Source organism: Ictalurus punctatus, chromosome 1, assembly GCF_001660625.3.
Source record: "Ictalurus punctatus breed USDA103 chromosome 1, Coco_2.0, whole genome shotgun sequence".
Taxonomy (NCBI): Eukaryota; Metazoa; Chordata; class Actinopteri; order Siluriformes; family Ictaluridae; genus Ictalurus; species Ictalurus punctatus.
Window position 1 is genome coordinate 35,207,046 of NC_030416.2, and position 12,295 is coordinate 35,219,340.

Below are 12,295 nucleotides of genomic sequence, written 5' to 3' on the forward strand. Positions count from 1 at the left end.
TAAAGAAAATTGTTTATTCATAAGATTTTACCTGTTTAAGTTTTTCCTCTGTATCCCCTTGTGGTGGTTGCATTGGGTTCTGAGCATCAGAAGGGCTGCTTGTAGTTGGAGGGAGCCTTTCACCTGACTGTGAACATGGGGTCATAGGTGACTCAAAAGAGTCATGTATAGGGGTTTGATTAGTCTGTGGCAAGGAGAAGTTTTCATCTGAAATTCCAAGGTGTTTGGGGGTTTGAGAACCTGGGCCAGCTGGATGAGCAAATGAATCAGTCATCCTGTTTTGAACATGATGACTAAAAGGATCTGAGGTATGAACCATAGGGCTTGGCCTTGGGGTTCCAGGAGGTTGAGCATATGGGTCATTGAGAACTGGTCTCGGTGTTCCAGGTGGTTGATCATACGGATCTGATTTGGTGGGCCGAGGTGTTCCAGCAGCCTGTGTGTATGCTTCTGCATTTCTCTGATTACCTGGGGATTTAGAGTACCTTTCTCCTGCTGCTGGTCTTGGAGTACCTGGCATTTGGGCATATGGATCCATAGTGTGAGATGGAGACTGCCTGCAGCTAGATGACTGTGCCTGAGAAAACTGTTCTATAGGTCGAGGTGTAGAAGGAGGAACTGAAAACGGATCAGAATGTGGCCTTGGGGTACCAGGAGGCTGGGAACAGGCTTCATGAGGTCGGGGAGTACCAGGAGGCTGAGAATAGGGATCAGCCATTTGTGAAGAGTACTCTGGTCTAGGTGTAGATGGTGCCTGTGCATATGGATCCCTTTGAGGATGCCTGGTCATTAGCATAGGTTGTGTAAAGTGACCTCCTGAAGCCTGACGCATCATTCTGCCATCAGTGTTGAAAGCATCTCCCAGTGATGAATGAGGAGTTAGAGGCTGATGCGCGTAAGGATCAGTTTGCTGACCCTGAGTAAAGCCATCTGATGGTCCACGCCTCATGCTTAGCTGTCCTGTACTGAAGGAGTCTTGGAGAGGATGTGAGGGAGGCATGGGAGTTTTAAAAAGTGGCACAGAACCAGATTCATTACTTCCAGGAATAGGTGTTAACAGTGGCCTTGAGTAAGGGTCTGATAGCACAACACGTTGAGGCATTCGCTGGTATGCCTCTAATCTCTGGTTTGGCCTGGTGAAATCTCCAGATGTAGTATTAGCCAACATGTATCTACCCTGTTGTTGCTGAAGATGCAGCTGCTGCTCTGATACAGACCCAGGCCTGGAGAGTCCTAAGGGTTTCACAAATGGGTCTGTTGGCCTGGGTGTGTCTGGTGGTTTTGAATGAACGTCAGCATTCGCAGATGTTGGTGAACCAAATGACTCGTGGGCTGGAGAGGGCCTGCCCCTTTCCTGCATGTCAGATACCGAGCATCTATGAGGTGTACTTGATCCCGATGGTGAGGGTCGAGGAGTACCTGCCATTTTAGCATATGGATCCCAAGGAGAAGATGGACGGGAGCCTGATGAACCTGGAGAAAACATCTGAGGAGACTGAGGCTGAGATGATGACCCCTGGGGGTACTGGGTATCCTGGGTGGGAGTTTTTGCTGCTGATGATGGGGGTGGCAATTGGGGACGCAAAAATACATCATCTGAAGATGAGCTTGAGGTTGGTGTCCCAGGAAGTTGGGGCCTCACAAAGGTATCCTTGATTGTCGTAGGCTGTAGAGGGGATGTGCTGCCTCCATTGGTGGGCTGAGGTGTCATGGGACTTTTACTCCCACTGTTAGAGGTATCTCCACTTGACTGGCCACTGAATTGTTGCTGCTGCTGTTGTTGCTGTTGAAGTTGCTGCTGTTCATTTTTAACCTGCTCAAGCTTCTGAGTGGCTTCAATCTTCGCCTGCTGTTTGCTCTTTTGTCTCATTTGCTGCCGTGGAAACCAGAAAGCAAATGAAACACTTCAGTTGATGAAGCAATTAGACTGAATTTTAATTTTATTTTTAGCTAATGCCAAAAATGCTCTTCCCCTCAATCCTTAAATAAGTTTTGAGCATTTAAAATGAATTGTTAAAACATGCAGGGAAAATGTTAATGTGTATAACAATATCACGATGACAATTTATTTATTTTTTAGGCCAATACCTATGCTTCGGGTCAAGGGAAAATATACCAGTATAAAAAACAAACAAACAAACAAACAAAAAATAAACTTTTCCCTCTACAACTCAACCTTCTGCATTGTTTCCTGCATCTTGTAAATTTGTCTTTACTGCTTTTTTGGCAGATGAATGCCAAAACTGTGCCTCGCTTTGGGATCTTACCAGAGATTTTTTTCCACATCCTGCAGCTATAGATGCTTGGTTGGAATGTCCAAAAAGGACGTCTTTATTTGTTGATTTTATGGCTTTGCTTTTTGGGACCTTTTCCTGCTCCTTCTTAAGGGGTCCCAACATCTGATTTAACTCTCCCTTTTAAATGCAAATTAAGAATTAGTAGACTGTATGGCAATTCCAAATGTAAAGAAAGAAATAGCCACTTAACCATGCATTTACATAATATTTCGCTACAGGCCATGTTGGCTTTACAGAAAATACCCATCATGCACAGTTGAGGTAACCCTGCAGAAAACTTTTAAAATAGGGGAAATGATTTTTCAGCATTCAGAACTACAGGCAATTTCATTTTAGGCGTATTATCCAAATAGCATGTTAATCTAAAACAGCAACCAATTTAGTACTCTTGTTGATAAAAAAAAAAGAAAAAAAAAAGAAAAATAAATAATAATAAATAAAATTTTATTTTCCTCTAACTGCTGTCTGGATTCAATTGACCTAGATATGAACTTTGCTCTAAATCCATGTGACAACCTCTCTTGTCCTGATCTTTAGTGAGATGGTGATTTAATGATGTTAGTTAAACGGCAAATCCAAATGAAGGTCAATTAAGGTTAGGGTGATGGAGCTGATCAAAATTCATAAAGCCAGAGCCTTGATCAATGGGTAAGAAACCCAGCTTAGCACGACAGTATTAAAAAGAAAAAGAAAAAGAAATCCCAGGGCTGTCAATCACCTGTCTGAATTTCCATTCCTGCTCATGTTCAGACTCCTTTTGTCTGAGGGGGTCTTTGAAGAGCTGCTCAGTGTCCATGGACATGCTTGGGTCAAAATGGTCAGGAGCCTGCTGCTGCTGTTGTCTCTTCAGTGTGTCATTAGACAGCTGAACTTTATTTATGCGAAGGGCTGCTCGGTTATCCCGAGCCATTTGCTAGAAGGCAGAGGGGAAAAAATAAAAACCAACTACGATTTCTTTGAAGGTTCACAAACGTCAATCGGATCCAAGTTCTAAAACGATGGCAGATCTTACCACGTACGGAGCTCGTTCCTGAGAGCTAGCCTTTCTCCACAGTTTTGCAATCTGCTTTACCCTAGTCGACCAATCTATGGATAAAATTCAAACGATCAGTCTCTGGACATGATCTCCATCCAGTCAGACATTGTCGCACGACAGGTACGCACCTGGAAATTCTTCTCTCAGGTTGGGAAAATTGACGTTCGTGTAGAGCACAGGTGCCACAGTGGCCATCTCTCCGAGGGTCTCTTCTTTCTCCCACTTCAGTGTACTCCTCTGGGCGTTGGACATGACATCTGTTTCTGGCTCTGCAGGAGGAGCCGGACCAGGCATAGGGACAGCAGCACTCCAGGGACCCACCATATCACTCCCCATCTGGCTGAACTTCTTCTCCCTGTAGAGATGCAACTCAAACGGTCACGTTAACTTTCCAAAGAAAGACAAACTCCTGAATTATCTTTTACTACTCGATGACCAGACTCCACTGCAGCGTTTCTCAAAAGATAAAAGATACGCCGGTTCTACGTAAGGAATAACCCTCATCTGTTATAGAAAATTCATCCACATCATCAGATTTGAGAATTCAACAGCGGTGTGCTGTAACGTGTCTTACCTCATGCTTTCGGGAAAAGGCATCCGGTGAATGGGAGAGAAAGAGCTAGAAATGCCAGCTCCGGACATCATGGGATTTGTGGGAAAGACGGGGTTTGGACCCATCATACCATTCATAACAGGCATGCGAGGGAACATCGCATTATCACCTGAAACTGAAACCAAGATGATTTAGTTGCTTCAACAAATCATAGCGAAGCGTGTAGTAATAGTTTTTCCGTCTATTCATGGGCACACCGAGCAGAGATGAAAAGATACCTGGTCCTTGTTGTGGCACGGTCATGACTGGCACATTAGGGATGGTGTTGGGCGACTGTGCTAGTTGAGATGACTGATTGGTGCTTGGGCTCAACACTGCTGTAAACAAGTCTTCCACATCTTTCCCTTCTAGTTCTAAATAAAGACAGAGGGTCTAGTTAACATTCCAGTCCACCAACATGCATACCATAGTATGTACAATAAAGATAACAATACATGACAACTAACCCTTTGCAACAAATGTATAAATAGCATTAAAAGCAATTGAAAGAAAAAGACATGTCGGATTAGTGACACTTCTGGGGGTCTTACTAAGGTAAGACACTAAGTTCCTAGCACAGGCACAGCCTACATACATTGTACATATGTCATGTGACCCAGTAATGCTCAGGCGCTAATAAAATAGGACAAAACAATCAGTTTGCATTAAAATGCGCTGTGGAGTAAGTGTAGATTTATTTATTTTTTTGCATTATGAGCATGCGTGCATCGTGAAGACACGGCCTGGTTAGATTGCCCCAGTATTACTATAGTACAATGGTAATTAGACATACATACCTGGAATCTGGAGCTTGCTGAGAATAGCCCCTAAAAATCAAACACAAACATCAGATTACATGGAAATTTGTTCAAACACTGTGTCAAAGCCAGTTTAGATTCCTTAGTTAGGAAGGTTCTCTTCTAAGCAACACATTTGAACACATCACGGAGGGGTAAGGTTTACAGAAAGATGGAAGGAGGAAGTTGTGATTAATTGTAGGGATTAGTTGATTTATGGGTGAATGGGAAACCGCTATGGATACACTGGGGAGCCACTCGCATTAGTGAGGGACAAACCGACAGGTTAATGGGGAGGAGGATGTAGGTATTGCTTGAAAGTCGGCAGTTTTAATCAACAACTACTGCAGGCATCGAGAAACATGAGCGTTCCAGGCTCGCGTTTATTAGTCAGGATCGCATACTAATCAGAGATCCTCACCATCAGTCACCATCTTGTCCAGTTCAGGGCTGAGAATCACATCAAGAGGTTCTTCCTGCAGTTGTCGAGGTCCACGGGCAGGAACAGGCTGAGGTGGGCCTGAGGGGTCATCAGTAATGGTGCCAATATCCAAACCAGCTGGGGCAAGAAAGGGTATTGCGTTCTCATTAGATTCATACAGAGACAAGGACATTTCCTTAACATTCAAACCCAAGAGAAGAGGAGGAAAGAAAAAAAAAAAAAATCTTAGAGCTGTCAAACTAGGAAGGCAAAAATCAGCATTGACAACCAATTTATTTTCTACCGCGTCTGAGTGCTCAGACAGAGAAATAGAACGGGGAAAAGGAAAAGAGCGTGAGGACCAATCTTTCTTGTCATGGTAAAATAATTTTTCTACACGCTTATGTTTCTTCCCCCCTCTCCCTTCCCTCCCCCTTAACTCAATTTTCTGTGAATAACAGGAACCTAATTTGTGTTGCCTGCCAACCAAGTGTGAGGAGAAAAACCGAAGTGGGGGGGTGGGTAGGGGAACAGTATCCTGCCATATTAAAAGAGAGGAGGACATAATCAATAAAGAATAACATGCAATTGCAGTGATTAATCCTGAAAGGGCAGAGAGTGGCTTCGGCAAATCGTGGAAAGATTGTTATATTCGGTTACTGAACGAAAAATTTATATATAGTGGGGAGATAAAATTATTATTATTATTTTTTTTTTTTTAAACCTCCACACACTTTTTTTTTTTTTTTTTTAAATGAACCCAATGTTCTTTCCCAAAAGTTGAGCTCATTCTCACGCTTGTGTTTTTTTCCCCCCAGGCCATGAAAGTTTCGTATGTTTGGTGACGTACGAATGCTGAAATGATCCCCGGTATTCTGGGGCTCGCTTCAAGCGGACCCTGGTGCGAGTCTGGCGCTTTCAGACCGGTCAAATTTGTCGCATCATTTCCTGTTTCAAGCCTGGCGATGATGGGGAAAGTGTTATTACGGTCAGCAGAGGAAATGGAACACCTTACCGATATATAAAGTCAGACTTTTAAAGGACCGGAGATCTGGAATTAGACCAGCTTTTGTGGTGCGAGTGCTGTGAAAATCTCCTAGTGTGGAGGTATCCATGCGTGATGACACGACACGCGTCCACAAAGAGATGTTCAACACTCGTGTTGGAACCGAAATAAATAAATAAATAAATAAATAAATAAATAAATAAATCGGCGAACGGATGAAACCTGAGAGCAGCAAATGTGACGTAAGGAATTGCGCAATTGATCCATGACCGCAAACCTGCTGTTATGAGCCCCGCCCCGGGAGGCTCTGAGAATCGGTCCTGGATGCGAGTGAAACGATCCGAGACACCGCTCTCCTCGACATCCTGTCAATCTGCTCGGTCAGGCCATTACTCCAGCGACAAGCACGTGTCTCTGCCGACTAATGGTATTGTGTACGTGTAGTTAAACCCACACCTGACCTTTCCTTTTCCACACTTTCACTGCGGTTAGCACTCAGAGAGAAATTAATTATGAAGCTGTCACTGTAAGAGCAGGCTTCACTTAGTTAATCTACCTTTGCCACGTCTCGCTAAAAACATAAACATACAGACGTGATGAGGTGAGACCGTCAACCCCGACATCAATCCAATTCTCACATCGGCTTCAGAGTAGAGCTGCATGCAATTTCATTTCTTAAGTGGTTAGTGAAAAGAAAAAAAAAGGAACGCCAGAGCACAGAGGAGTGTGAGTGAATGAGTGCGTATGTCTATATGAAAGGGCAAGGGATGAGGCATGCAGAGCTCGAGAGAACCAGAAAGTGAAAGGGCCGTGCTTAGTGGCCTCGGGGGTGAGAAAACAGGACAACTCTACTCTTACATCCAAAGCTGCTCTACTATCAAGCTCTTACCGAACGGAGAGGGGGAGCTGTCCACCTGGAAAGGGCATAAATCAAGACCTACGGGAACCCAGACCAGACAAAACCAAAAGCGTTAAAATCAAAATAAAAGCACAGCAAAGCCAAAACAAAGATGATGCACAGAATGAAAGCAAAACCAAGAACATAAGAACAAAAGTGTGTGAACAACATGAAAGAAGAAACTCAAAAGAGAATGCTGCAGAAAAGCTTTTGAGCTTTCCGTCAAAGGATTTGGGTTAGCGAGAGCATTTGCAGAAAGGGACAGAGCCAGGAGGCTTTGCCAGGGGCTACACTGGCGATGGGGGTCTACCTGAATCACGGCCTGCGTCCGACAGCATCCCGAGGAGATCGTCATCCGAATGGAGAACCAACTCGGTTAAGGGATCCTGTGCACTGGCTGAAGATTGAGAAAATAGGGGGTTTCTGAGCCTAAGAGCATCTTGGTAGCTTACAATAAAACAGACCACCCACTACACCTGGGAGATCGTGCTTGGAAAACGTACGGAAATGTTAGGGGTGTAACGGTACACTCCGAGCAGGACTCGATTCAATTCACGATACCGCACGCGTGAATATCTGAACGGAATCTGAATGAAGGAGAAATGACGACTCCTCGTTTATTTTGGAGTTATAAAGAACGCAGAACGACGTGCGATTTTGTCCGCGCAAACCGGAATAAACCGAAATGGCTATGAACAGAGGTTTGATATTGTGAAGAAAACGTACTAGACGGTTCACCAGTCCTTAATAATAATAAATACATTTATAAATTCTCCAGAAAATTTTGATTGGATAAACAAAGTGACTTTGAAAATGATCGACTGAAGCATAACGAGCTCCGGAGCAGAAATAGAGCTCCAAGGGCGGCTAAAATGCCCGCTTTCCACAGCTTCTTTCTCAGGCATGGTAGATCGCAGAGGCACAGGGATGACGTTTGAAAGCTACTGAAGAGCTCTTTTTAATCATTATGACGTGGTCGTGTGACGCATACGACGCGTGTTGGTCGCTGCATTCCGGAGCTATCGTTCAATTCGATTCAGCTTTATCTGTATAGCGCTTTTTACAACTGACATTCAAATCACAAGTGCAGACCATCTCGCAGACTCTCCACGAACGAACGTGATCACGTGACCAGCGTACGCGCTGTATATTTGAACTCCACGGGTAGTGCGGATCGGGACGGCCAGCGTTCAAACGGTGCGACTGCACTGATACCGATGCATCGTGTCACGATGTACGGTTACACCCCTCCCGAACGTAAAATGAAGCATAAGGCGAAATAAAGATAAACATCGTGTTAAATCAAAAGCTGTACAATTAAACTTAAGACTGAAAGGTGAATGAAATACCTGAAACAAACGACACTCATGATTATGATCAGACACACAAGCTTTGATACAACTTAAAAGAAAGTAAACAAAAGTTCAAGCAATGCGGTACAAATTCACGGCTCAAACCGGGTTTACACTGGATGATTTCTGACCCGCTTTCGCGGTTGAAGAGTCGAGAGTGGCGTTCTGATCATGGATCTCGCCACACGCTCACCGGTGACTGGTTTACTGCCACCGCAAGCGACCGAAGACGCTTCTGGCAGTGTGAAATAAATTTATTTATTTATTTATTTATTTTAAATCTCGGTACTAAAACGCACCAATAGGAGGACGGAACACGATGACGCCAAACTCGCCACGATCCTACAGATACAGTGAAGGCGAAACCTAAACAAAAGAGTCCAGATCTTTCCGATCGACGATGTACGCAGAACATATTCATTCTCTTTAGTTGCAAGTCTATCGTTAGAGGATCTCTGTCGTATAATCGGACATGTAAAACCGGTACAGAATCTGGATTTGGATCTCGGACGGTGTGACGAGTAACGACCTTAAAAGACCACCGAAGTCACACAGTGTAAAACCGGCTTAATAAAAAGAAAGAAAGAAAGAAAGAAAGAGAGAGGTGAAATAAAAGATCTGCAGAATACATGTATGTGATAGTTAAAGAATAGCCCCGACTGTCTGTGCACCTCCTCGGACAGACGAGGCGAACTAAAAGCGTTTTCTCCCCGACGAACACGGGCGACGCTTTCAAAACACGGGCCTTTGATTACTGGGGCTTTTATCCTTTCCAAAGTGGCCAGACGGGGGAACTCTGGGAACTCGGATGAGAGCGGGTAAATTGGGTTTTAAGTGCAGCTTAGGCCTGGCTAGCACTGAGGGCTCCGAGATGAGTGCTGGGCTGTGGGGCAGGATTGAAATGAAGCATGACGGAACGGAGGATGAGGAGGCACAGTGGACAATGAGTTGACTGAAATCAGCCTATTCTTGAACTGCCTTCAAGAATATACTTGTTAAGGATCAAAGAGGACGGGGGGGGAGAAAGAAAAAAAAAAAGGTCCAAAGTTGCGTCATTTTTTTTTTTCCTCTGGCAAAAAATACAAACAAAAACACGCCCTCGTGCTGTGTGCTTGGAGATAAAATAGTGTGCTTTAGCTTTTCGCTGTGCTGTGGGAGAGAGAAGAGAAATATGAACTGATAAGGCGCATTATCCTTCCCTACAGACTTCAGAGAAGCCCACAGCAGGAAAAACAGGATCTGATGTGGCAGCATTTGGGAAGGAAAGATAGATTATTTCCCAAATGATGGAGGACTATTCACCAAGTATATATACACACACACACACACACACACACACACACGTGTGATTTTGAGTGCATCAAAGAAAATGCAGGAGAAAGGAAGAAATTAGGGGGGGGGGGAGAAAAGAAAAGAAAAAGAACGGTACTTAGACAGATATATGTACAGTGCGCTCCACTAATATTGGCACCCTTGGGATATATGAGCAATGAAGGCTGTGAAAAATTGTCTATTTTTTTTTTTTTAACCTTTTGATATTTTGTTCAAAAGATTCACAAAAATACTCTGCTCTCATGGATACCAAACAATTGCAAATAAAACACAGGTTTATCAAAAAAAAATAAAAATAAAATAAAATTATATATATATATATATATATATATATATATATATATATATATATATATATATATATATATATATATATATATATATATATATGTGTGTGTGTGTGTGTGTGTGTATATATATATATATATATATATATATATATATATATATATATATATATATATATATATATATATATAGGTGTGGAAGAATTATTGGCACCCTTTTAGTCAATATTTTGTGCTGCCTCCATTTGCTGAGATAACAGCTCTGAGTCTTCTCCTATAACGCCTGATGAGGTTGGAGAATACATGGCGAGGGATCTGAGAGCGTTCCTCCGTACAGAATCTCTCCAGATCCTTCACATCTCGAGGTCCACGCTGGTGGACTCTCCTCTTCAGTTCACCCCACCGGTGTTCTATGGGGTTCAGGTCAGGGGACTGGGATGGTCAGGGCAGGAGCTTGATGTTGTGGTCAGTAAACCATTTCTGTGTTGATTTTGATGATGTTTTGGATCATCGTCCTGCTGGAAGATACGACCACGGCTCGCGTTTGTTTTTGGATGAGAGTAGAGGCTTTTTTAATTATCGCCCTGATGGTGGAAATGGGCGTTTTCAATGCGTGTGCTATTTTCTTATAGCCACGCCCCATCGTGTGAAGCTCAACAACCTTTTGCCGCACATCACAGCTGCATTCCTCGCTCTTACCCCTCGTTATGAATGACTAAGGGAATCTGGCCTATGTGTTACCTCATATTTATACCCCTGTGAAACAGGAAGTCATGGTTGAACAATTTCCTGTTCCTAGTCACCCAGGTGTACTAAAAAAAAAAAAAAAAAGTAAAATATCAATGGGAGTATACTTTAAATATATTTTCTCATATGAATTCATACGGGTGACAATAATTGTGGCACACATTTAACAAAGATTTTTTTTGTTGTTGTTGATAAACCTGTGTTGTGTTTGAGATCCATGAGAGCAGAGTAAATTTGTGAATCTTTTGAACAAAAGATTAAAACAAAAGACAATTTTTCACAGCCTTCTTCGCTCATATTTACGAAGGGTGCCGATATTAGTGGAGGGCGCTGTATATCTGTCTAGCTATCTGTCTATCTATCTATCTATGCATATATATGTGTGTGTGTGAGTGAGCATGGATGAACATACGCAGAGTCACAGCTTTTCCGGAAATGGGAGTGGCTGCGGCACTGAGGAGCGGATCTGAAGAGGGATCCAGGAAGCTGGAGTTGGCGCTGGGCGGTTTGCTGTCTCCGTGTCCCACCTCCTCCTCTACTGGCCCCGTCTCCAATGCCTGCTTACACTGTTTACTCTTATCCAGGAGTTCCTTCCCAAAGAAAGCCTCCTGGAAGACACCACAAGCACAAATAGCAATAAGAACTCTTAGGATCCGACACAGAATATGATGGCTCTCTAGAAATCAACCGATCTGAACCGACAGCACCTGTGAAGCACGGTGGTGGGAGTACAACGTTCTAAGGGTCAGCCTACATGAAGTCTAAGAACATTTTAGAAAAGCGTGTCAGGGTTAAACAACACGAGAAGCGTAAACCAAAAACAGCGCAGTTCAAAACGAATAAACTGAGATAATGACCTCGTTTCCGATAATATAACGAACGCTAAGTGCAATCATTTCCCACGGTATCTCTGCTTAACTACTGCGCAGGATCAACAGGAAGCTACAGGAAGTGTTTAACTACCCGGGATTGTACGAGTGGAATTAAAAATAATCAAATATCATGTATAATTAAAATAAGTAAATGAATACAAATACGTTCATTAAAATAAATAAATAAATAAATAATTAGAACATCCTCTTGGGAGGGGAAAAAATAAACAAATGAACAAACAACCTATTACATCACCCCACGGTTACTTAAGTAAACGCAAATAGAACTTCGAGTCATATTAGCCTGTGATCATCGCCCGTCACGCATCGGCGCCGGTTCAATTTCACCCGACGCCGGTATCAGATCACGTCACCCTATTGTCTAGATTAAACCATCCCTTCTGTGAAGATATGACGCAAATAATGTGTAATGTCACTCGAACAAATACCGTCATCGTGTTGAGCATTTTAATCCGCCCCATACGAACCGACGCTCGGAGTACAGTCGCACTTTTATCGCCGGCGGTAAAAACGTTAAAGACGAGCTCTCATGCTAAGTAACTTCGCAGCACTTCACTATATCTGACGGATCTCGACTATCAATCTGACTGCTCCCTGCTGCGCTAAAACATTAAAAGCCTAATGCGCTGGGATTTAA

At 43.2% G+C, this 12,295-nt stretch overlaps 1 protein-coding gene across 10 annotated transcripts in view; it reads right to left on the bottom strand.

The window, feature by feature from the left end:
* kmt2ca (lysine (K)-specific methyltransferase 2Ca) overlaps nt 1-12,295 on the bottom strand; it is a 202,640-nt gene that overhangs the window by 24,568 nt on the left and 165,777 nt on the right. For 5 of the 10 annotated variants that reach the window (XM_053684190.1, XM_017481966.3, XM_017481945.3 and 2 more), the window contains 12 exons: nt 11,178-11,373; nt 7,358-7,444; nt 7,039-7,086; nt 5,144-5,281; nt 4,723-4,752; nt 4,165-4,299; nt 3,908-4,061; nt 3,462-3,688; nt 3,310-3,383; nt 3,016-3,210; nt 2,268-2,414; nt 32-1,873 (listed from right to left, as the gene is read on the bottom strand). In XM_053684190.1, the coding sequence (XP_053540165.1) occupies nt 32-1,873; nt 2,268-2,414; nt 3,016-3,210; nt 3,310-3,383; nt 3,462-3,688; nt 3,908-4,061; nt 4,165-4,299; nt 4,723-4,752; nt 5,144-5,281; nt 7,039-7,086; nt 7,358-7,444; nt 11,178-11,373 (3,273 nt within the window). The remainder of the gene's footprint in view (nt 1-31; nt 1,874-2,267; nt 2,415-3,015; nt 3,211-3,309; nt 3,384-3,461; nt 3,689-3,907; nt 4,062-4,164; nt 4,300-4,722; nt 4,753-5,143; nt 5,282-7,038; nt 7,087-7,357; nt 7,445-11,177; nt 11,374-12,295) is intronic. The other 5 variants (XM_017481991.3, XM_017481984.3, XM_017481956.3 and 2 more) reach the window with 4 other exon arrangements.